The following is a 21875-nucleotide window of genomic DNA, read 5'->3' as shown; positions in this document are numbered from 1 at the left end:
TTTGGGGCTTTCTCTCTTTTGAATTGTTCCACAGCTCTCTTCAATGTTTCCTAAGATTTCTTGTCATAAGTTATCTGAGCAAAACCAAACATTCATAAACTTCACTTTAAAGAATTCTAGTACCAAAAAAAAAAAAAAAAAGAATTCTGGTACAATATGTGAAGGTCCAGATTGCAAAGATTAGTTATGGGATGGTGGCTGGATGGTTATTCACTTTATAAGGGATTTTACATGACACTCCTTTAGATAGCTGTAACTTAGTCCATTCAAAATATGAACTGACTCAAAACCATTGAATTTATTTATAACCCTTTGGGGATGCATCTGTTGTGTAAACCTGGGTAATCTTATGACAAGAAAGTGACCATGTTCTAAACTCAGTGATCCCAAAGTAGTGTTTGCTTTGTAAAAGTAGGATTACATTGCTAACCACAGTTGGCCTTCATCCAAAGTGATCTCTGGGCCTTTTTATGTTGTATACCAAAATAAGTCCCCTAATAATTTTAATTCCACATATGTTTTTTTATCTGAGAATCACAGAATTTCAGAGTAAGATGGGGCCACAGGACTCGTCTAGTTTAACAAAAGCCCCTAAAGAATCCCTATGACAACATTTTGAACAAGTAGGCCGTTAGGACTAACTCCAATGAAGGGGAGCCCCCTCACTATCTCCTGAAGCTCCCTATTCCACTTTTGAGTAGCTCTAATTGTAAGTCCTTCTTAACACCAATTTCCCCCTTTGCAACTTTCACCTGTTGTCTTAGCTTTGCCCTCCTACTGTCAAACATAAAAATTATAAACCTTCTTCTATATGATGTGACACAGTATATTGAAAAGTGGTCTTGAAGTAAGAAAGACCTGAATTCAGTTCTTGACTCTGCCACATACTGTGTATCACTGGACAAGCTAATTCTTTCAGATGAAAAATTGCTCCAGAGGTGCCAATCTGCATAGGAAGAGAGAGATTCCTCATCCAGAAATTCCCTCTGCCAGTGAAATTACAGGTTCGGTCCCTATCCCTTCCCAACAATGGCCTTTCAGGTACTTGAAGAAAGGCACAATATCATGCCTAACTCTTTTCTAGGTTAGACATCCCTAATTCTTTCAGCTGATCTTTACAGGCATAGAGTCAAAGACCTTCACTATCCTTCAACGTTCTCCCTCTTACCAATATCTTCCCTAAAGCATGGTGCCCCGAATTGAATGTATTAGTCCAGAAATTGTCTGATTAGGGCCAGGTCTAAAGGACTGTTACTTCTTTATTCCTGGAAGCCATGACTTTCTTAACAGCTCATGGACACATTCGCTTTTTTTAGGGAGTAGGGGCTGCCATATCACACTTTTGACTCATATCAAGCTCCCATGAAAATTCCTAGATCTTTTTTGAAGATACAAACACACACATGCATACACACACATATATGTGTATATATAGATCTATGCCTCCCCTTGCCTTGAATTTGAGAAGTCAATTTCTTGAAGCCAAGTAAATGCCTTTACATCTGTCCCTATGGAATTTCATCTTAGATTCAGCCTATTCCAGCTCCCAAGATTTATTTTTAATCTTGAATCTGTCATCCACCTAGTTTTGTGTCATCTTCAGATTTGTTACGAGTAGCTTCTGTGTCTTTAAAATTATTGATATTTTTGTCTTTGTATTCTGAATACTTAGCACAGCACCTGACACTTAGTAGACAACTAATAAATAATTGTTGAATGAATGTTAAGGAGCTCAGTGTCATCAGATTCCTGATGCGATCCAATGGAGACGTCCTTCAAGGCTATCACAGAACCATTAAAGACAGCCCTTTGAGCCTGGTCCCATAGTTGCTAACTATGTTGTAGGGGAAAAAATGAAAACGACAGTTCCTGCCCTCAAAGAGCCCACAGTCCAGCAGGAAAGATGAGTCATAATAACTACAAAGCAGAAATGAACCTAGTAAATTCACAAGAGTCACAAGGGCATCGTTTTGCATCCTCAGTGTTTAGCACAGTGCCCAAAACAGGATAGATACTTAATAAATGAGCAAATGTTTTTCATTTATTGGGACTGGATTAAAGGTACAGGGCACAGTACCAAGAAAGGCTGCATTTGAGTGGGTCTTATGGAAGACTTTGAGCTCCATAAGATTTAGATGAAGGAGACACCTTAGAGAAGATTCAGTCCCCTCATTTTACAGATATAGTATGTACAGGCCCAAAGAGATAGATGAGGTTTGGTTGCCAAGCTGGGAGGTCAATCTAGTCCCCTGTCCACAGATCCAACTCTGCCATACTCTGCTGTCACCCTTCTTGGCATCCTGGGGACTAGCTTTCATTTGTTTTCAAGAGGCTAATGTGTAATGTGGCCATTTAATCCATATGTTCTCAGTTTTATCCATGTCATTGATAAAATGATCAAATCCATACTGAGTCCCCCACACATCCCTCTCTGCCCCCTGCTTTCTGTGCTAACATCTATTAATAATCATGTTCTAACAACAACGCTCTGGTTATTTAAAAAAAAATCTAATAGGTATAGGGGTTAGTCTCTAGACCATCTTTTCCCAGGTTATTATTAGCTGTGTTATTCAAGACGGTGTCACTGACAGACCTCCCTCCCTCCTCAGTCTACCAAACTTGCCAATCCGTCCTACTAGGAAATTAGATTAGTCTGAGAAGATTTTATTCCAGATAAAAGATGCTATTTTTCCCCATAAAGCTTATCAAAGTTTAAACTTTAGTAAGGGGGTAATAGAAAATAATTCCCTATATTCTATCATCTTCAAATGTTTAACATTGTGTATATTTCCATACATTTTGGGGATTCTAAAAGTTAAAAGATTTTTTTTTCTTAAAGTTAAATATTACATTCATGTTATGTGGTCTTTAATTTTATTTTAAAAAAACTAATTAGCATCTTTGGCAAGCACCTATGAATGGAGGGATCTGTACAGTGGTATTTATTTATTAAGGACTTCACTGGGTACAATCTATTGTACCTTATGCCACTGGAAATTTGGTTGGCCATTTTTGTCTCTTTTCTTAGACCAAGTACAATCAGAAACAAGGTTTTATTCAGCTAAATGCTTTCCTAAGTACCATGGAATCTTAGAATATTAGGGCTACAAAGGACCTTGAAGACCATTTTATTTTTCAGGTGAGGACAGTGAGGTCTAGGAAGGCTAAGGGTTTGTACAAGATCACACAGGTAGTTAGTGGCAGAGCTGAGGTAAAACCTAGCCCTCCTAATTCCTGGCTGAATGGCACCCTTCTGCTTCCTCCTCACACAGACATCATCGTATCCCAACAGCTGACTGTCAAATGGATGGAGATGTAAAGTGCTCTTCTGGTCCACATTACCACTTTTTCCTTTTGCAGCTCTTCTCAAAACCACCCGGAGTTCTCCTTATTCTCTCCCCAACCACCCCTGCCCCCACTACAATCCTCATTATACAATGAAAATTTCAAGCCAGATGATGATTTAAACAAATATGAAGATCTCTCACATTGAGATTTTACTTGGTATGTACTAGATTCAGCTACACCAGAAAGGCAAAAATATTAAATTTGCCTCAGTTTCCTCAATTGTAAAAGTAGGGTTTTACACTTCAATAGTCTCTGAGCCACCCTACCTCCCAAACCAGCCTTTAAATCTATGATCCTTACCCTTCATCCCTGGTTGATTTGGTCTAATTGGGTTTTTTATCTGAGTTTATCATTTGGGGATATTTAAGATGCACCCATGTCAAGGGTAAAAAGTACTTGGGTTCCATGTGAACTGAGAAGCTGAGATAACAAAATAAATACTACCACTGGATAGGCCTTTCTACATGTGGAAGCATGCCAAAGACAAGAGGACATCATTTTTTTTTTGGAGGGGGAGGCAGGGCAATTGGGATTAAGTGACTTGCCCAAGGTCACACAGCTAGTAAGGGTCAAGTATCTGAAGCCAGATTTGAACTCAGGTCCTTCTGACTCCAGTGCTGGTGCTGTATTCACTGGGCCACCTAACCGCCCCAGGACATTATTTTTTAAAGGAGCAAAGTTATTGTTACTAATAACAACAAGAGTAACTTATTATCCTAACTGAGTTATTGTTACTAATAACGACAAGAGTAACTTATTATCCTAACTGGCATATGTATAACATAGTGCACTAAATAAAACCCTACTCAGATGTACCCTGGGCTTCCCAAGGTTCTCAAATGCTCTGCTAAGGATACACAAGCTCAGTCAAGTCCCACCAAACTGAAAAGGTTTTAAATGCCAGCCAGTGGTGCATCCTAGACCTGCTGTCCAAGACTAACCTCGCTAAACTTGGAGAAGCTCATTACCAGAAGGTTGGTCGCCCCATGATGTTTTTTTTTTCTCATCATAGCAACTTATGACAATTTGCTGCTAAGGCAAAAAAAGGAATTGAGGTCTGAGTCTGTGAAGGGAATTCCCACACAAATAAAATCACAGATCCGTTAAGTATGAATGTTTCTCCTTTCAGTCTACTCTCAATATTAGCTGATTGTTAATATCAATATTATTACTACCATTATCCTTATCATCTTGGTAATGAGGATGAAAAAAGTGAAACAGAGATACAGTAAAGAACTGACCCTGCTTCCTTGGGACGAAGGGAGAAAAAGAGGGGAGAGAACAGACTTGAGCTTTGATTTCATTGGTTTAAGAACCTCCGAATCTGTGATTTAGTCAGCAGGCATTTATTAAATGTTTTACAATGTGTGAGGCATTGTGCTAAGTGCTAGAGATGCAAAGAAAGGCAAAAACATCATTCCTGTTCCTAAGGAGCTCACATTCTAATGGTTGAGACAGTGTATAAACAACCAGGAACATGTAAGGTAAACAAACGCATGGTGAATGGGCATTAATCTCAGAGGGAAGTCACTAGCAGTAGCGGGGGAAAGAAAGGACCAGGAAAGGCTTCTTGCACCAAGTGGAGCTTGAGCTGAGTCTTGAAGGAAGCCAGTAAGTAAAGAGAGAAGAGAAAGAAAATTCCAGGCATGAGGAACAACTAGTGAAGAGGGATGAAATTATGTTTGAGGAACAGCAAGGAGGGAGGTCAAGTAGAGGAGAATGAAGTATATAATGGTTGCAGTGGGGGGAGGGGAAGAATAAAGTATAAACAAATACAAAAAGACTGAAAGTGCCCTCTACCCGTTCAGATTGGCACCTGCTCTGCAACTTAGTCTTGAAGATTTGTCTTGGGCATTGAGAGGTAACTGACTTACCCAGTGTCACACAGCTAATCGATGTGTCCGAAGTGGGACTTGAATTTAGGTTCTCCTGCCTGTAGTCAGCACTCTGCCCATGATGCCACACGGCTTTAGTGGAGCTAAGACTAGAATCCTGGCTTCAGTAATCTCATTTACTGCTTAACTCAATTGATTTGTTACAGATTGTTAGAAAATCCAAACAAAAGGGTCACCTGATAAATGCAGGAGATTTCTAAAATGAGGTAATTGTGCTGTTTTTGAATGTCTTTTGAATGAAAACAATATTCTTTTACTAACCTTTGAGGTATAGGCAAGGCATAAAGCAGGTTTCCTGACCAATATGGACTTTATTTTCTGAAGGAGTTGCTTGCTTCCAAGGAATCAATCACCCTACCAAATTGGAAAGAAAGTGAATGGCACATTTTTACTTCCTTAAAACATCCTCACCTGTACCCATATAAACACATACAGTGACATACCTGGCAGGCAGTCTTGTCATTTTCTTTCTAACTGTTGAAACCTTCTCACTGTGGTAGCAACTCAGGACAGCACTGTTGCCTTATGCTTTAAAACAAAATTCCAATTGCTTAGGTCAAAGAATAGCTATTTGATTAAAGTAGTTCACATTAAAGCTTATCCTTACTAAGGAATATCAGTATTTTAAAAGAGGAGTTTATTAACACAAAGTAATTTCTAATTGGTAGAACAGGGAAGGGAATTTTGAACAGGATTTACTCCCAAAGTTCTTGTTCGCTCTAGTGGACACCTATGGTACACATATGCCGAAAAATGGGTTTGGAGAAGGACTAAGCAACATGGCACCCCACTTTGGAAGGACTACTGACTCCTGAAATCAGTTCTTTTTAGATCAACTCAAATTCTTGATTCTTATTGCATCTGCATTTTTTGATAAGGCAGATAATATATGAGCACCTCAACACAAGCAACATAAACCAGTTCTCCATCATCTTTTCTTTCAGTAAGAGCTAAAGTGAATCTTGCCCTTTGTTCTTCCACAGATTCTGATGAAGAATACATTTACATGAACAAAGTTACAACCCATAAGCAGCCACCTGTGGAGATAGAAGGCAAAGGAAAAGACAAAGACAAAGGTATTGGATCTGGGCCAGAGCTGCTGATTGGTGGGGTGGGACTTATATCCTGGAGCGGGGAGTGGTTATAGGGAGCATCTGCCACATTCTTCCATGACCCTAAACATCAAAGCTTTGGCTGAGCCTGGGGAGCTATTCCTGGGAGCTGTGTTTTAGAGAATGGTATTTTGGGATGGCAGTATTCTATTCTTCAGCTGGAAGATTATATTTTGGGATGACAGTACTGCATTCTTCAGCTGGAGGATGGTATTTTGGGATAACAGTATTCTGATTTTCACCTGGTCTTATGCCCATTTCTTAAAATGTGCCTGCCTCTTAACCTTTTGTATTATAGATTTCTTTGGCAATCTGTTATAGCCTGTGGACCCCTTCTCAGAATATTGTTTTTAAATACATAAAAGAAATCCATAGAATTACCAAGGAAAGCAATTATTAAAATGCAAGTATCTAAAAAAAATCCCAGGTTAAGAATTCCATCTTTAGGGACTAAATATCCCAACCAGGGGTGGGGAACCTGCAGCCTCGAGGCCACATGTGACTGTGTAGGTCCTCAAGTGTGACCCTTTGACTGAAACCAAACTTCATAGAACTTTGGATTCATTCAAAGGGCTGCACTTGAGGACCTACACAGTCACATGTGGCTGATCCATTCATATCATCATCAGGAGGAAGAAGTAATGTTTCTAATATTGTAAACTGAACCACTTGGGGCACTTTACTCCTGGTCTTGTAGTATATATCTTCTGATTAGATATTTGTATGTTTCTCATCCCTAAATTATTTTAGAATCTGAATAACTTCTTTGTACATTTGAAAACATCTTAAATCCTTATGATATCTCTTACATTTTGAAGCATTCTGACAATCAATGTATTATCTCATTTTATCTTCTTACAGTTCTATGAGCTAAGTATTGAATTGAGAAAGGCAAAATGATTTTTACCAAGATTATAAATTAAGCTAATTAAAATGATGGGATTAGAATTAAGATGTTTTGACTCCTGTATTCTTGCCCATTTTCCCAAGGCACCTTGCCTTCTAACATAAAAACTTGGATTAAGTTAACAGGGATGATATCCAGCAGGGTTTATTCTTTCTTTTTCCTTTATCTTCCTTCCTTCCTTCCTTCCTTCCTTCCTTCCTTCCTTCCTTCCATTCATCCATCCATCCATCCATCTAGGCTGGAAATGCAGTGGCTACTTGCAGACTCAATCCCACTACTTATCAGCATAGTACTGACCTTTTCCATTTCTGATCTAGGATGGTTTGTTCCTCCTTAGTCCAGGCTACAGGGTAGTAGCTTGCTTCTAGGGACTCATCATATTGGATGTGAGACTTAGTACAGATACCCAATCATCCTAGCCTACCTGCAGCTCAGAACTCCCAGGTTCAAGTGATCCACCAGTTTTAGCTTTCTTGGTGGTGAGGATAACAGGCATCATGACTATCTAAGGTTCCTTCTTAAGGTCCTGAAGGTAACCTACAGGCTGTTAAGTTTACTCTATTTGGTGTATCACACATATTTCTCTTAAGGATATTAGTGATCAGAATTAAAAAACAAAACAAAACAACTTAACAGGGCTTTTCCACAAAACACACGACTATTTGGTGCCACTGGTTTTTAGACGTGATTCCCTCACCCTCTGCCTCCAAACCTCAGCGAAACTATCCCTTTTGAGTAGTGACCAATCTGCCAAAAACAGTTTGCCTGCTGGATAAATTATGGGATGGAAAGAACCATAATCACAGGGTAAACACTGAGTCTCTCTATATAGCAATCGCTCCTGCAGGTCTAATGATTACTGAAGACACTGTGGTCTGTACCATTTTTGACCCAGGGGGAGTTGGAGGAGGAACATTCCAGAAATCCAAAACAGGTTCCTCCAAAAGAATTTTCCTGTAGCTAAGGTGCTACTGCCTTGTATTCTTGGAGAGAAGATAATACAGTCTTCAAAGTAGTTTCTGAGTGCATGCCACCAGACTTCCTTCTCAGATGTGATTCCTGTGCGTAAGATTGCATTCTGCTGTGAAATAGATACCTCACATTAATATTTCTCCATTTTCTTCATTGCAGCACTGAATTTCTCAGATCCTCTGACCAATGGGGAATTGGTACAGCACTTGTCTGCCCCACAAAAGAGCCTACCTGATCTCCCACCTCCTAAAATAGTAAGTGTCTGGTGCTGAGTCCTGATTCCCCAAACTTTGGTGGTTGTTATATGCCATGGTAAATTGATTAATTAGCTAAAGTCATTTTCAAACACCTATGTTGTGTTTAGATTTGTGCTAGACGCTATGAGGTACACTGAAGCACGATAAAAACTGAATCTTTAGGTCCCGTAGTTTATAACTTGGCTAAGAAGATAAGCTCATTGAACTTGAAATTGTTAGACAAGAAGGTAACTTAGCCATTCTTCTGAAATTTCCCCTCCAGTGTTACTTTTGATGCCTTAATTGCTAATTCCAAAGACCTTTTCTCATTCTTCTTCCTTCTTGACTTTTATGCAGTATTTTACACTGTTGGGCACCCCTTCCTCCTGGGCACTCCCTCCTCACTTGGATGCGACACTGTTTCATCTGGTTCTCCTACATGACTGATTCTCAGTTTCCTTTGCTGAATCATCATTCATGTTCTATCCCCTAAGAAGGGTATTCCCCAAGGCTCTGTCCTGGATCCTCTCTTCTGTTTCTGAATCAACTACCATGGGTTCAGTGATCTCTATGCAGATGACTCCCAGATACTTCTGCCCCGCCCTAGTCTCTTTCCTGAGCTCCAGTCCCATACTTGGACTTTTCCAAACTGCATTTCCAGTAGATACCTCATACATACTAAATATATCCAAAATGAGATTCGTCATCTTGCCCCTAAATACACTCTTCTTCCAGACTTCAAACTTCCCCTTATTCTGTTAAAGATACCACTTTCCTTATACTCACTTGGATTTGCAACATGAATTTCCTCCTTAATTCTTTCATGTCCCCAGCCCCTCATACAAAAATACGTTAAATCTTACAAATTCAACAATATCTCTCTACCTCCATCATTGTCTTATCTCTACTAAGATGGCCACCAGGCAAGTTTAAGCCCAATTATCTCCTACCTGGATTATTATAATGGCTTCCTAACTGTTCTCTGAGCTTCTCTTCTCTCCACTCTCAACCCACATCTGCTACCAAAATCATCTAAGGCACAAGTTTGACCATAACGCTCCCCTACCCAAAGAACATTCAGTGTTGCCTTGTCATTTCCACAATAAAATATAGACTCCTCAGGCATTTAAAGCACTTCAAATTCTAGCATCAGCCTACTTTTCCAGGTTTCTACCCTTTGTGTACTGTATGTTGTAGCCAAACTGGTTTAACCTTGGTATGATGTTTTCTTACCACACTTTTGTACCAGCTGACTACCTGTATCTCTTAGTCATTCAAAAAATATTATGTGTCAGGCACTGTGCTAAGTATTAGGGGGAAAAAAGAGTTGAAAGACAAAGAGCTTACAGTTTAATGGGGAGACCACACGCAAACAAATATGTAGAACTGAGCTGTTTTATAGGCTAAGAAGAAAGTAAATAAGAAAGGGAAGATGCTAGAATTAAGAGGGAAGGTTTCCTGTAGAAGATGAGATTCTAGTTGGAACTTAAAGGAAACCAGGAAAGTTAGTAGGGTGGAAATGAAGGAAATGAAGAGGGATAGCACTCCAGGCATGAGGGACACTGCAGGAAAATGACCAGTGCTGAGAGATGGAGTGTTTTTTTTGTGTGTGGAATAGTAAGAAAACTGGTGTCACTGGGTCTAATAGAATGCCAACCTTCGTTTTAGGCTTAATTCATGTGCTGTCTCCTATGGGAAACCATTCCTCTTAGTATATTAATACTCTTTTCACTTAGAATTATGGTGCATATGCTTCTTTGTTTGTATGTAGTACTTCCACTCCTCCCAATAAAATGTCAGCTCCCTGAGGTTGCCGTCAGGGCTTTGATAGTTTGTGGTCCTTCATAATAGAAGGGGGCCAAAACAACATCGCAATGTTGGGATTATTGTATAGTGTGTCCAACTGTGGCTGATTAAACCAATATCAGCTTGGAAAGCCTTAACTCAGGTTAAGTTCAAATAGTACATAGGAACATTTAGAATGGAGATGTCTCTAAATTTGCACATCTCACATGTCTTTTGAACTACTGCAGTTCTGCTTTGCTCATAGAGCACAGTACTTTCTTTGACTCAGGCATGGCATGTTGGACAGTCCTATACCAGTGTCTCTCAGGTCTCATAATTGTGTGACAGAATATAATTAAGTGCTAAGTTTAGTGGTGCCTGGCTTGTAAATAGAATTCAGTGATCAAGAAAGGCTTCATGGAGAAAGGAGAGGACTTGAGTGGGGACGTAAGGGATGGATTGCAGTCAGATGAGAAGTTACTCATTCTAGTTACAGAATGACACAAGCAACTGCTTACCACCTATGCTGTTTGCATGGACTGTTGGCTTGTAAAGTTAACTAAGTCTCTGCCGTGGGATGACTGCCAAGGGAGTTATTTTCCCTTATTTTTTTTCAAGTTTTTTTTAACATTTTATTTTAAGTTTTGAGTTCCAAATTCTAACCATCCCTCTTCCTCTCCCCTCCCCCCTCCCTGAGATGATAAACAATCAGATATAGGTTATACGTGTACAATTATGTAAAACATTTCCATATTACTCATTTTGTACAAGAATACTTGAATAAAAGGGAAAAAATGAAAGAAAGTAGAAAATGGCATAATTCAGTCTGTTCAATCAATATCAGTTCTTTCTCTGGATGCAGGTAGTAATGCTTTATCATTAATCCTTTGGGTTTGTTTTGAATCATTGTATTGCAGAGAATAGCTTAGTCATTGTGATAGTAATGGCAATTAAAGATTCCCCTGTATTGGCTTGGTTTTCAAATTGATTGTGTTAAAACCCAGAGTTTGTTAATCCCACCTGTGGGATGGGCTTGTTGATGTGAAAAGAAAGTCCTGAACTGGGAGGAGCTGGTGACGTAGATTTGGAGACACAAGAGAGAGGCGGAAGATCTTTTTGGAAGCAGCACCTCGTGGAGAGAGAGAGACTAAGAGAATTGCTGGTGGCCGCTTTGAATTGCCCTGGACTTTTGAGACCTGCCCCCTGAGCTGCCAAGGACTGAGGAGACATGGCTGTTTTGCTGGTACTTTGTCTGTCTGTTTTGATGTTATTTTGCCAGATTTGTCCACTGGTGAAAGACTGTCCTTTTGTTGAAGAAGTCCTGGAACCTGGCTGTTCGCTAAGAAGCCCTGAGACTGTCCTGCAGACAGAGAGTGAATACTGTCCACTGGTGAGGGACAGTACTGTTGTTGCAGGGGTCTGGAGACTGTCCTGCAGACAGAGTGAATACTGTCCACTGGTGAAGGACAGTGCTGTTGTTGCAGGGGTCTGGGAGCCTTTCTGTTGGTTCAGAAGCCCTGAAGAAGGATTTCCTTGTTGTATGTTTACAGAAATCCTGGGAGAGGGCTTTGATAATGTGTTCAGGGGTTCTAGGACTGTTCTACAGACAGAGGATAAATTCATGAAGGGACTGGCAATGTATCTTATGGCCTTGCTAAGCCTTGTCTCCCCAGGAACTGAGATTGCTGAGAACTTGCCTCCTGTCAAGATGAAGAAAAGACCTCCATTTGGGTATTAAGTGCTGTGTTTAAACTTGATGTAACTCTGGGGTAGATTCAATTGTGATCCTGGGGGTGGGGAACTTTTGACCTTATGTTTGGAAACTAATCTACATTTGAGAAGAGGGGCTTTGTGGTGGACTTAATTAAGGTATAGCCTAGGGGTGGAGAAGTATTTAGAACAGAGACTTTGTAATTGATTGAATTATTGGAAGATCCTGGGGTGGGGTAGTACTTGGAGATTATTTAATCACACTTAGTAAATGCTGTATTTGGAATGATGTCATGTTTTGATCTTCTCTGTTCTTGGTTTGTCACTAAATAAAATAGAGAGCACCTATGCTGGTATTTTGAACCTGGGAAGTTGCCTTCTTTTGGCATTACATTACAGTCATTCACAGGTCAATATCAAACAACATTGCTGCTACTGTGTACAGTGTTTCCCTGGTTCTGTTCATTTCATTATACACCAGTTCATGTTAAGTCTTTTCAGGTTTTTCGGAAATCATCCTGCTTGTAATTTTTTTTATAGCACAATAATGCTCCATTACAATCATATAACATAGCTTGTTTAGCTGTTCTCCATTTGATGGGCATCTCTTCAGTTTCCAATTCTTAGCCACCACAAAAAGAGCGACCATACGTATTTTTGTACAAATAGATCCTTTTCCCTTTGTTGGGATCTCTGGGATATAGACCCAGCAGCGGTATTGCTGGATCAAAGGGTATGCCCATTTTTATAGTCCTTTGGACATAGTTCCAAATTGCTCTTCAGAATGGTTGAATCAATTCACAGCTCCACCAACTGTGCACTGGTGTTCCAATTTTGAGTTTCTCCCACTAGTAGTTTTATTATCTATTTCCTCCTGTAACTCATTCAACTGAAAAAATTTAGATGCTGTACCATTTGGTACATATATGTTTAACGTTAATATGACTTCATTGTCTATGGTACTTCTCAGCAAGTTGTAGTTTTTCTTCCTTATCTCTTTTAATGAGATCTACTTTTGCTTTTGCAATCTGCTTCTCTTTTCTGGGTGAGTTCATCCCGTTCACATTTATAGTTATGATAACTAACTGAATATTTCCCTCCATGCTATTTTTCACTTGTTTATCCCCACCTCTCTCTTACACTCTACCCTTTCCCTCTTCACAAGTGTTTTACTTCTGATCACCACTTTCCCCAAAATATCCTCCCTTGTATCAGTCTCCCCTCCCCCTTTTCTTATCCTTTTTTACTTCCTTATAGAGTAAAATAGATTTCTATATCCAACTGAGTGTGTATGTTCCCTCTTTGAGCTACTTTTGATGAGAGTAAGTAAGGTTTAAGTTTTGCCCACCACCCTTCCCTCCCACCCCATCTTCTCCTCCATTATAATAACTCTTTCATACCTCTTTTATGTGGGATGATTTCCCTCATTCAATCTCCCCTCTCTTCCAGTGCAATTTTCTTTGTCACCCCTTTATTTTGTTTTGGGGGGTATCCTCCCATCAGAATCATCTTATATCCACACCCTTTGTCTACATATGCTCCTTCTAATTTCTTTTATAGTAATAAAGCTGTTAAGAGTTACAAATATTATCTTGCCAATTAGAAATATAAATAGTTTGACCAATTGAATTTCTCCTGTTTTCTCTTTGTTGTTTCTTTTTCACCTTTTTATATTTCCTTTGACTCTTATATTTTTGTTCAGCTCTGGTCTTTTAATTAGAAATGCTTACAAGTTCTCTCTTTTGTTAAATGGCTATTTTTTCCCCTGAAAAATGATATTCAATTTTGCTGAATAGCTGATTCTTGGTTGCAATCCTAACTCCTTTACTTTTCAGTATATCATATTCCAGACCCTCTGGTTCTTAAATGTGGAAGCTGCTAAATTCTGTGTAATCCTATGTTTAATGTTAATGTGACTTAATTGTCTATGGTACTTCTCAGCTGTATGATATTTGGATTCTTTTTGATTGCTTGAAATACTTTCTTCTTGATCTGTGAGCTCTGGAATTTGTTTTCAATTTGGGATCTCTTTGAGGTGGTAATTGGTGAATTCTTTCAATCTCTATTTTGCCCTCTGGTTCTGATATATCAGGGCAATTGTTTTTGTTTGGGTTTTCTCATGTACATATATATATATATAATTTCTTGAAAGATGTTGTCCAAGTTTTTTTCTTATCATGGCTTTCATGTAGTCCAATAATTCTTATATTATCTCTCCTGGACCTATTTTCTAGATCAGTTCTTTTTCCAACGAGAAATTTCACATTTTCTTCTATTTTTTTTTAACTTTTTTGATTTTGTTTTATCGTATCTTAATGCTGCAGCTCTTGGACCTCACCCCACTCCTATCCCAGTGAGACAGACCTTTCCTGCTGGGCTAGTTAACTGCATTCCTGCTCTTAGATCAGTTCTGAGGTGTTTTTCTAGTTGTTTGGAGGGGAATTTGGGAGGGCTTCAGAGGGTTCCTTCCTCACTCTGCCATATGGGCACCAGAAGTTCATTTTCTTTTCTTTTTTAAAACCATTATTGTTACTTCTTCATACTTCATCCTCCTCTGCTACCCCCCCCCCACCTTTGTAACAGTAGAGATAAGTCAAACAATTGAACACATTCATCATGCCTCACATCATAGTCCTGTAATAGTAGTAGGAATCTGAAGATCTTCCCTGCCTCTTAATGAGCCTAAGGGAATTTGAAGACCTTTCCTGCTTTGAAAATAAATTCTGCCCCCTAATAGACTGAATGTAATCACATGGAGTCTGTGGTAGGAGGAGTTTGCAGAAACAAAGAGAAGAGCCCACAGGAAGCTGGGAGTCAGAGCTAGACTAAACAGTTAGGAGGAGAGCATAATTCCCAGGGAGATAGATAGGTTTACATGTAAGTATTGGTCTTATATTGGTTTGTGGGAATACTAAAGGGTGATATATCTCTCTCTGCTATTATTGCTTATTAACTTCTTTGCTACTATGATGGAATCAGCTTACTGCTATTGGGATTTGGTTTTCTGGCATTTTAATAAATGTTTTGCTTCTGTCTTCTATGTGGAGAGTCTGTTATATTTTGCAATTGAGCACCATGCAGGTATATTTATAGTGATCGTGGGCACTCTGAGTATTGCATTGGCACTACAAGTTCTCATTCTGCACGTTTTTGTTGTCATCTCTACTGAGAAGTTCCTGTATTTTTTGAGAGATTTCTATGTTCTTCAAGCCTCAGGGCAGAAAGGAATAGGAGAGTGAAGGATGGCTCAATATGTGAGTCTAACAAAGGTAACTGAGGACAGGTCCTGAGTGACCATTAATGCATCCAATTTGTCAAGCATCTGGCAAATGAGGGAATAGAAGGCAGATGGAGGCCTTCAGCAGCTCAGCATTTGGAACATGCTGCTGGCTCGTTATCTGGGCCAGAGGCCTCTCATTGCCTCATGCATAGTATTATTATTAGATAAGTACAAGTTCATCTCTGTTCCTTGCTGAGATCAAACTTTACTGATTCTCTTTTGTTCAGCAAACATTTATTGAATGCCTGCTATGTTTAGTGTTATTGTAATACATACAAAAATGAATGCTACAGTCTCTGCTCTTAAGGAATCTAAACATATGCATAAATAACTATGATATAAATTGAAAAGTTATAAATATAAGAGGTACGAAGACAATGCTCTGGGAGTTCAGGGGTAAAAGAAGGAACTGTTCACACTCTCTTAGGATGAAGACAGGTCTCATGGATGGTGTAACCTTTGAACTGGTTCTTGAAAGGCAGAGGGGGTAGAGGGAAAGGAAAAGCATCCCAGTTTAAGAATGATCTGACCAAAGACACAAAAGTATGAGATACATTCAAGGGATGAGGAGTGGTATAGTTTGGTTACTGAGGGGCATGTGAATACAATTAAATTCAACCAACTTTTACTAAGTGCCTATTATGTTCAAGGTGAGACTCAGTCTGTTGAGTCAATATAGAACTAGACATGGAATCGGTGAGATTTAGTTCAAGTACTGCCTCCTTCACATAGTAGTTGTGCAGCCATGGACAATTTCCTTAACCAACCATTGCCCTAGGCTACTCTCTTAGCCTAGCTTTATAACCAGTCTGATTGCATTAATGTGGAAGGAGTTTTGACGTTGTCAATTTATTACATCAATGAAATCATAGGTTCAGACTACCCCCAAATGTACAAGGCATTATCTCAGTTACCCAAGGGACAAAGTCACATACAGAAAAGACCCTGCCCTCAAGTCGATTATATATATAGGGAAATACAGCATATATGTCTACTACAAGGACAGTTGAAGAGGACAAGGATGTTTATTACCAAATGGAGAAATCAGGAAAAGCTTCACAAAGATGATCTCATCTGAGATGATCCTTGAAAGAAGACAAGCATGAAGAGGGAGGGAGGACATTCCATGCCTAAAAGTAAACTTGTGGGAATCAAGGAAGGCAGGAGAGGGATTGTCAAGTTTGGGGTCAGTGAGTGGTTCAGTTTGACTAGAACATAAGAGTTTGTGGAAAAAAAAAGATAGCATGAAATAAGTGTGGAAAAGGTAGTTCGGAGCCACAATGTAGAGGGTCTTAAGTTCCAGACTAAGAAATTTGTATTTTATTATAGAGGTAATGGGAAACTACTGAAAATGTTTGAGCATGGTCAGACCTATGCCTTAAAATTATTTTGGAAGTTATGTAGAGGATAGACTAGAGAAGGGAAAAGAATTTCCATTCTAGGGATATTACAGTTAGGACGCTGCTATAGACAGCAAGTAGTGAGGACCTGAAATAAGGTTGTTGCCATGTGATTGGGGAGAAAGGAAAATCTGAGAGGTTTGATCATATTTGGCAACTGCTGTATATGGGGAGATGGAAAAAGGAAGAACCGAGACTCATTCTAAGGTTATGAATCCAAATGATTAGAAGGATGATGGTGCCCTTACTAGAAGTGGGGAAGTGTGGCAGATGGGCTGGTTTAGGAGGATACAGTAATGAGTTCTGTTTTGGACAGAGTTAAGTTTCATATGCCCACAGTATATCCAGGGGGAGATAACTAGCAAGGAGCTGACCCTTGACTGGAGCTCATTATAGGAAGAACACTATTTCTAGAATCAGAAAACCTGGTCTCAAATCCTACAGCTAATGTTTACTACCTGTCTGGTCTTGGACAAGTCACTTAGCTTTCTTGGACCTCAGTTTCTTCATCTGTAAAATGAGACAGCTGGACTAAATGGCCAATTCTAGATCTATGCTCCTATGATACAGATTGTTGGAGTCATCTGTAGGAAAATGAGAGCTGATGAGATCTGGGAGAGAGTGTAAAGAGAAAGGAGAAGAGGCCTAGGACGGAGCCCTGGGGACCAATATCCATAGTAACAGGGTAGGATTAATTGCAGGGTAATAATCTGGCAAAGGCAGGTAAAAAGGAGCAGACAGGGGAACCATAAAGAAAAACAGGAGAGAGCAGTGTCTTGAGAGCCGAAGGAGATAAAAGCACATATCCCAAAGGAGGAGGGAGAGTTCAGTGATAGCAAAAGTTGTAGAGAGGTCAGAGGTGATTAGGCCAAAGAAAAAAATGATCAGATCTAGTAGTTAAAAGGCACCCTTGGCAAGAACAGTTTCCATCAGGTAGTGGGAGTAGAGGCCGAATTGCAGGGGATTGAAGTGTAAGTGACTGGTGAGAAAGTTGGAGGCAGAAAGTGTTGATTAGGTTTAGGACTTTGGCAGTGAAAAGGAAGAGGGAGGGAGATAGGATGATTGCTTTAGGAAGCAGTAGAGCAAAGTGTAAGTTTTTTGTTTTGTTTGACCTGATAGATTGGTAGACCTGAGCACATTTGTAGGCAGTAGAGCAAGAGATAGTAAATAGAGATATTGAAAAAGAGAGATGGAAAAATGATAGAGTCAGCTCCAGGAGAAGGCAGGAAGGACTATAGAATCAATAGAATATACATGGAATCAGAGATATAAGGCATTGGCCTTGGTGAGGAGAATGGTTACTTCTTCCTTAGAGACATGGAAAAGAAGGAAATGATTGGTAATAAAGGTTGATAACCAAATGTGGGGGTAAGAGGAAGAGAGAGGGAAGAAATAAGAAATAGCTCACTTTTTTGTTTGTTTGTTTTTAAGCAATTCGGGTTAAGTAACTTGGTTCAAGGTTACACGGCTGGTTATTTCTGGGTGGGTGCTAAGTGTCTGAGCCTGGATTTGATCCCAGGTCATCCCGACTCTGGGGCCAGTGCTCTTACTCAGGTGCTACCTGGCTGCCCTGATAACTCACGTTTTAATCCTGGATAACTGGTAGAATGGATATACCATTAACAAAGATAGGAAAAACAGGGAAGATAGCCTTTGGGGAAAAGGTAAATTCATTTCAAGACACACTAAATTTGAGTACTTATGGAACGTTAATGTGGAGATGTCCATTTGGCAGTTGTAATTGTTCCCTTGAATCTTTTTTGGTCTTTTTGGAGGAGGGAAGGCAGGGCAATTGGGGTTAAGTGACTTACCCAAGGTCACACAGCTAGTAAGTGTTAATTGTCTGAAGCCAGATATGAACTCAGGTCCTCCTGACTCCAGGGCCAGTGCTCTATCCGCTGTGCCACCTAGCTTCCCCCTTGTCTTAAATCTTGATAGAGATGTTAAAACTGGAGGTGTATTGCAGGGTCATTCATTTAGAGGTGATTGTTGAAATTGTTGGATTAAATGAGATCTCCAAGGAATTGAGTATAGAGATAGAAGATAAGATATAGGAAAGAATATATAGAATTTTATAATTTAATATTAAAGTAATTATACTATGTTATATATTATTGTCATGTTAATAATTATACTATTATAATTTTACATTCTGTTAAGAGTATGATAATTATATAAAAAGAGAAGATATAGAGAACAGATAAAGGACAGAATTTTGGGGAACAGCTGCATGTTAGGGGTGGTGTAATAGAAGAAATAGGAAGGGATCTATGAGAGAGCCACCTCGAAGAAGCCATGGAATGAGATTGCAGCAAGGATGGCAAGGTCAGCAGTGATTCAGAGGTCAAGAAGAGTGAGAGCCATTTCTAGTTGAGGGGGTCTAATTTAGATTTGGGGGTCAGATTACACTTTTTCCAAAGCTCAGTGCTTGAGGGGATATTTTCTCTCTGCTCATGTCACTTAGGAACAGTTTGCATTGATATTCGGAAGGGAAGGGAGAGGGAACAAATTATACTGAAAAGCACTGGATTCAGGACATCTAGATTTGAATCTTATCTTTTATGTTGACTAGCTGGGTGGCCAAGACCAAGTCCCTTAACCTCCCTGTGCCTCAGTTTTACCAGATGAAAAAATGGGGATAGATAACCTAGGTGGCACAGTAGATAGAGTGCTGGGTTTGGAGTCAGGAAGATTCATCTCCCTGAGTTCAAATCCAGTCTCACACACTTATTAAAACCTACAAGATTGTTGTGAAGCTCAAATGAGAGAGCACTTTGAAAACCTTAAGGCTTTAAACTGCACTCTTTGTAGGGATACCCAGTATAAAAAATTGAGGAGGGGTCGTAAGAGGAGGAGAAGGGATAGAAGAAAGTAATTTGGGCATTTTCCAGTGCCAATGAGGGGTGAACAAGGAATGTAGCAGCTTCTTGGAGGACTGGGTCTGTTGTTATAATCTGATTATGGCTCTTCTGCCCCCAAAACCCTTAGTCCTTGCCAGATGGAAACTCCATTGCTTGCTTTGCCTCTGAGGGAACAGCTGTTCACAGGTTAACCAAAAATGAAGGGAATTTCCTGAGTTGGAACTTCACTCCTACTGTGTAGTATCAACTCAGACCCAGGAATTTGTGTGTTTAAAATAGTAAGGCAAATTTATTTGCTTCAAGATTTCACATGGACAAGTTTTAAAGTTCATTAGGTCACCATAAGCACCTTCCAAAGGGACTTGATTTCCTTGACAAAGGTAGCTGTCATAATCCTTTACAGTAGGGATTCCTAATCTGGGGTCAGTGAACTTGGTGGTGGTTGTTTTATTAAATAGATTTGGTTGACTTTATTTCAAATATAATTGGTTTCCCCATAATCCTATGCATGTATTTTTTGCAATTAGAAATATTTTTCTGAGAAGAGGCCTTTAAGCTTCACCAGACTACCAAAGGGGTCCATGACACATGCAAGATGTTAAGATCCCTTGCTTAAGGGGAACCTAACTATGGGGTTTACTACCCAGAAACCTTTCCCTGTCAGCTACCTCAACAGGAAAGGTGCTGGTGTATAAAATAAAGGCACTTGGAAGCGGGGGGCAGTGTCCAAGGAAACAGAAATTATGGAGAAAGCTAGCTCCTTCCCTAGAGAAAATATCACATTTCTAGTAGATTCTGCTCTGGGGCAGGGGGGACAGGAGAAGTTTGTTTGACAAAACATTAGTCAGTGGAATTGATGGGGCAAAACCCAGTGTAATGCTGAGGAAAGCTTTCAAATGTAAGGCAGTTGTTCCAGTGGATGAATTCCAGACCCTGGGGAGATTTTCCAGAAAATCCATCCAGCTTCATAGTAGAAGCCAGCTCCATTTTCCATGGAATTACTTTGCTGCAAAGCAAAGACTTCTCCAACTTCTTCAAGTGATCACCTTTGCGCTGTCCAAGGTTCACTCTCCCTGAGGGAACTGCTAGGGCAGTGAGTAAATCATAAGACAGGCCTTCAAGCCAGGATGAGCTGAGAGCCCAGTGACCCACACATACATCATATTTCCCTTTTTCATCTCTGTAACAAGTCCCAACCTCCTCACACCAGGCACAGTTCTTAGCATGAAATACTGAGGGAATCTGGCTTGGGTGGAGAGAAGAACAGCTGTACAGGCTGGACCATCTGAATGTGGAAAAACAGGGTAGCTGTCCCTGATGGGAAAATGCAGTGGATGGAGGAGCACGCAGCCCTAACTCAGCTAATTCTAGGTATGGGGTGAGCCTATGTTCTCTCATTCAGTAAACATTTATTAAGAATCTGCTACTGTGCTAAGTGCTGGGGAAACAAATAAAAAAAAAAAAGAAAGTCTTCTTGAGGAAAAAACCAGAGTTGAATAGAAAATTTGACATTCAGATACAAGAAGCAAGAGAAGCATGAGAAGGTAAACAGGGAAAAGAAATCATAAGCAACTTACCAAAGTTGAACTATTAACATTCCTACATGGAAAAACAATAATTGTAACTGATGAAACTTTTCTCAGTATGAGAATAGTTGAAGGGAATAGAAATGTGTGTGTGTGTGTGTATACATATATATATATACACATATATACATGCTTTATATGTCTATATACAAGGATATATGGACACATGAATACATATGTGAATGTGTGTATATATGTCTGCAGGTATACATAGATAGAGGGCACAGGACCAATTTAACAGGAAGGGATGACACTTAAAAGGTAAAATGAGAGAGGAATATAATGAGAGGAGATGGGGAGAGACAATGGGGTAAACTATCTCATATAGAAGAGGGAATGAAAAATGGTTACAATGGAGGGGAAGAACAGGAAGGCAAAAGGGAATGGGTCAACCTTATTCTCATTGAATTTGGCTTAGGGAGAGAATGATATACACATTAAATAGGCTATCTCACCCTACAGGAGAGTAGGGAGGAAGGGGATGAGAGGGGGGATCATGGAAGGGAGGGCAGGCTAGAGGGGAGGGAAGTTGGAAGCACACACTTTTGAAAAGGGACAGGACCAAAGTAGAGAATAGAAAAAGTGGGAAGTGGGATAGGAGGGAGGGAAATATAGTCAGTCTTTTACAATATATCCACTATGGAAATGTTTTGCATAGCTAAACATGTATAACCTATATTGAATTGCTTATCTTCCTAGTAAGGGTGGGTGACAAGGGAGGAAGGGAAGAATCTGGAATTCAAAGCTTTAAAATCAAGTGTTTTATATATATATATATATATA

At 39.7% G+C, this 21875-nt stretch overlaps 1 protein-coding gene across 5 annotated transcripts in view; it reads left to right on the top strand.

Moving 5' to 3' along the window:
- The window catches only part of AFAP1L2 (actin filament associated protein 1 like 2), a 141205-nt gene that overhangs the window by 76702 nt on the left and 42628 nt on the right, over positions 1-21875 (top strand). For all 5 annotated transcript variants that reach the window (XM_069099027.1, XM_069099025.1, XM_069099022.1 and 2 more), the window contains 2 exons: positions 6227-6319; positions 8394-8488. In XM_069099027.1, coding sequence (XP_068955128.1) covers positions 6227-6319; positions 8394-8488 — 188 coding nt within the window. The remainder of the gene's footprint in view (positions 1-6226; positions 6320-8393; positions 8489-21875) is intronic.

Source organism: Petaurus breviceps, unplaced genomic scaffold, assembly GCF_028583685.1.
Source record: "Petaurus breviceps papuanus isolate PSGF00001 unplaced genomic scaffold, PetGlider_PUasm1.0 37, whole genome shotgun sequence".
NCBI classification, from domain to species: domain Eukaryota; kingdom Metazoa; phylum Chordata; class Mammalia; order Diprotodontia; family Petauridae; genus Petaurus; species Petaurus breviceps.
The sequence above is the reverse complement of the archived record's forward strand: the minus strand, read 5'-3'. Positions and strand labels throughout refer to the sequence as shown.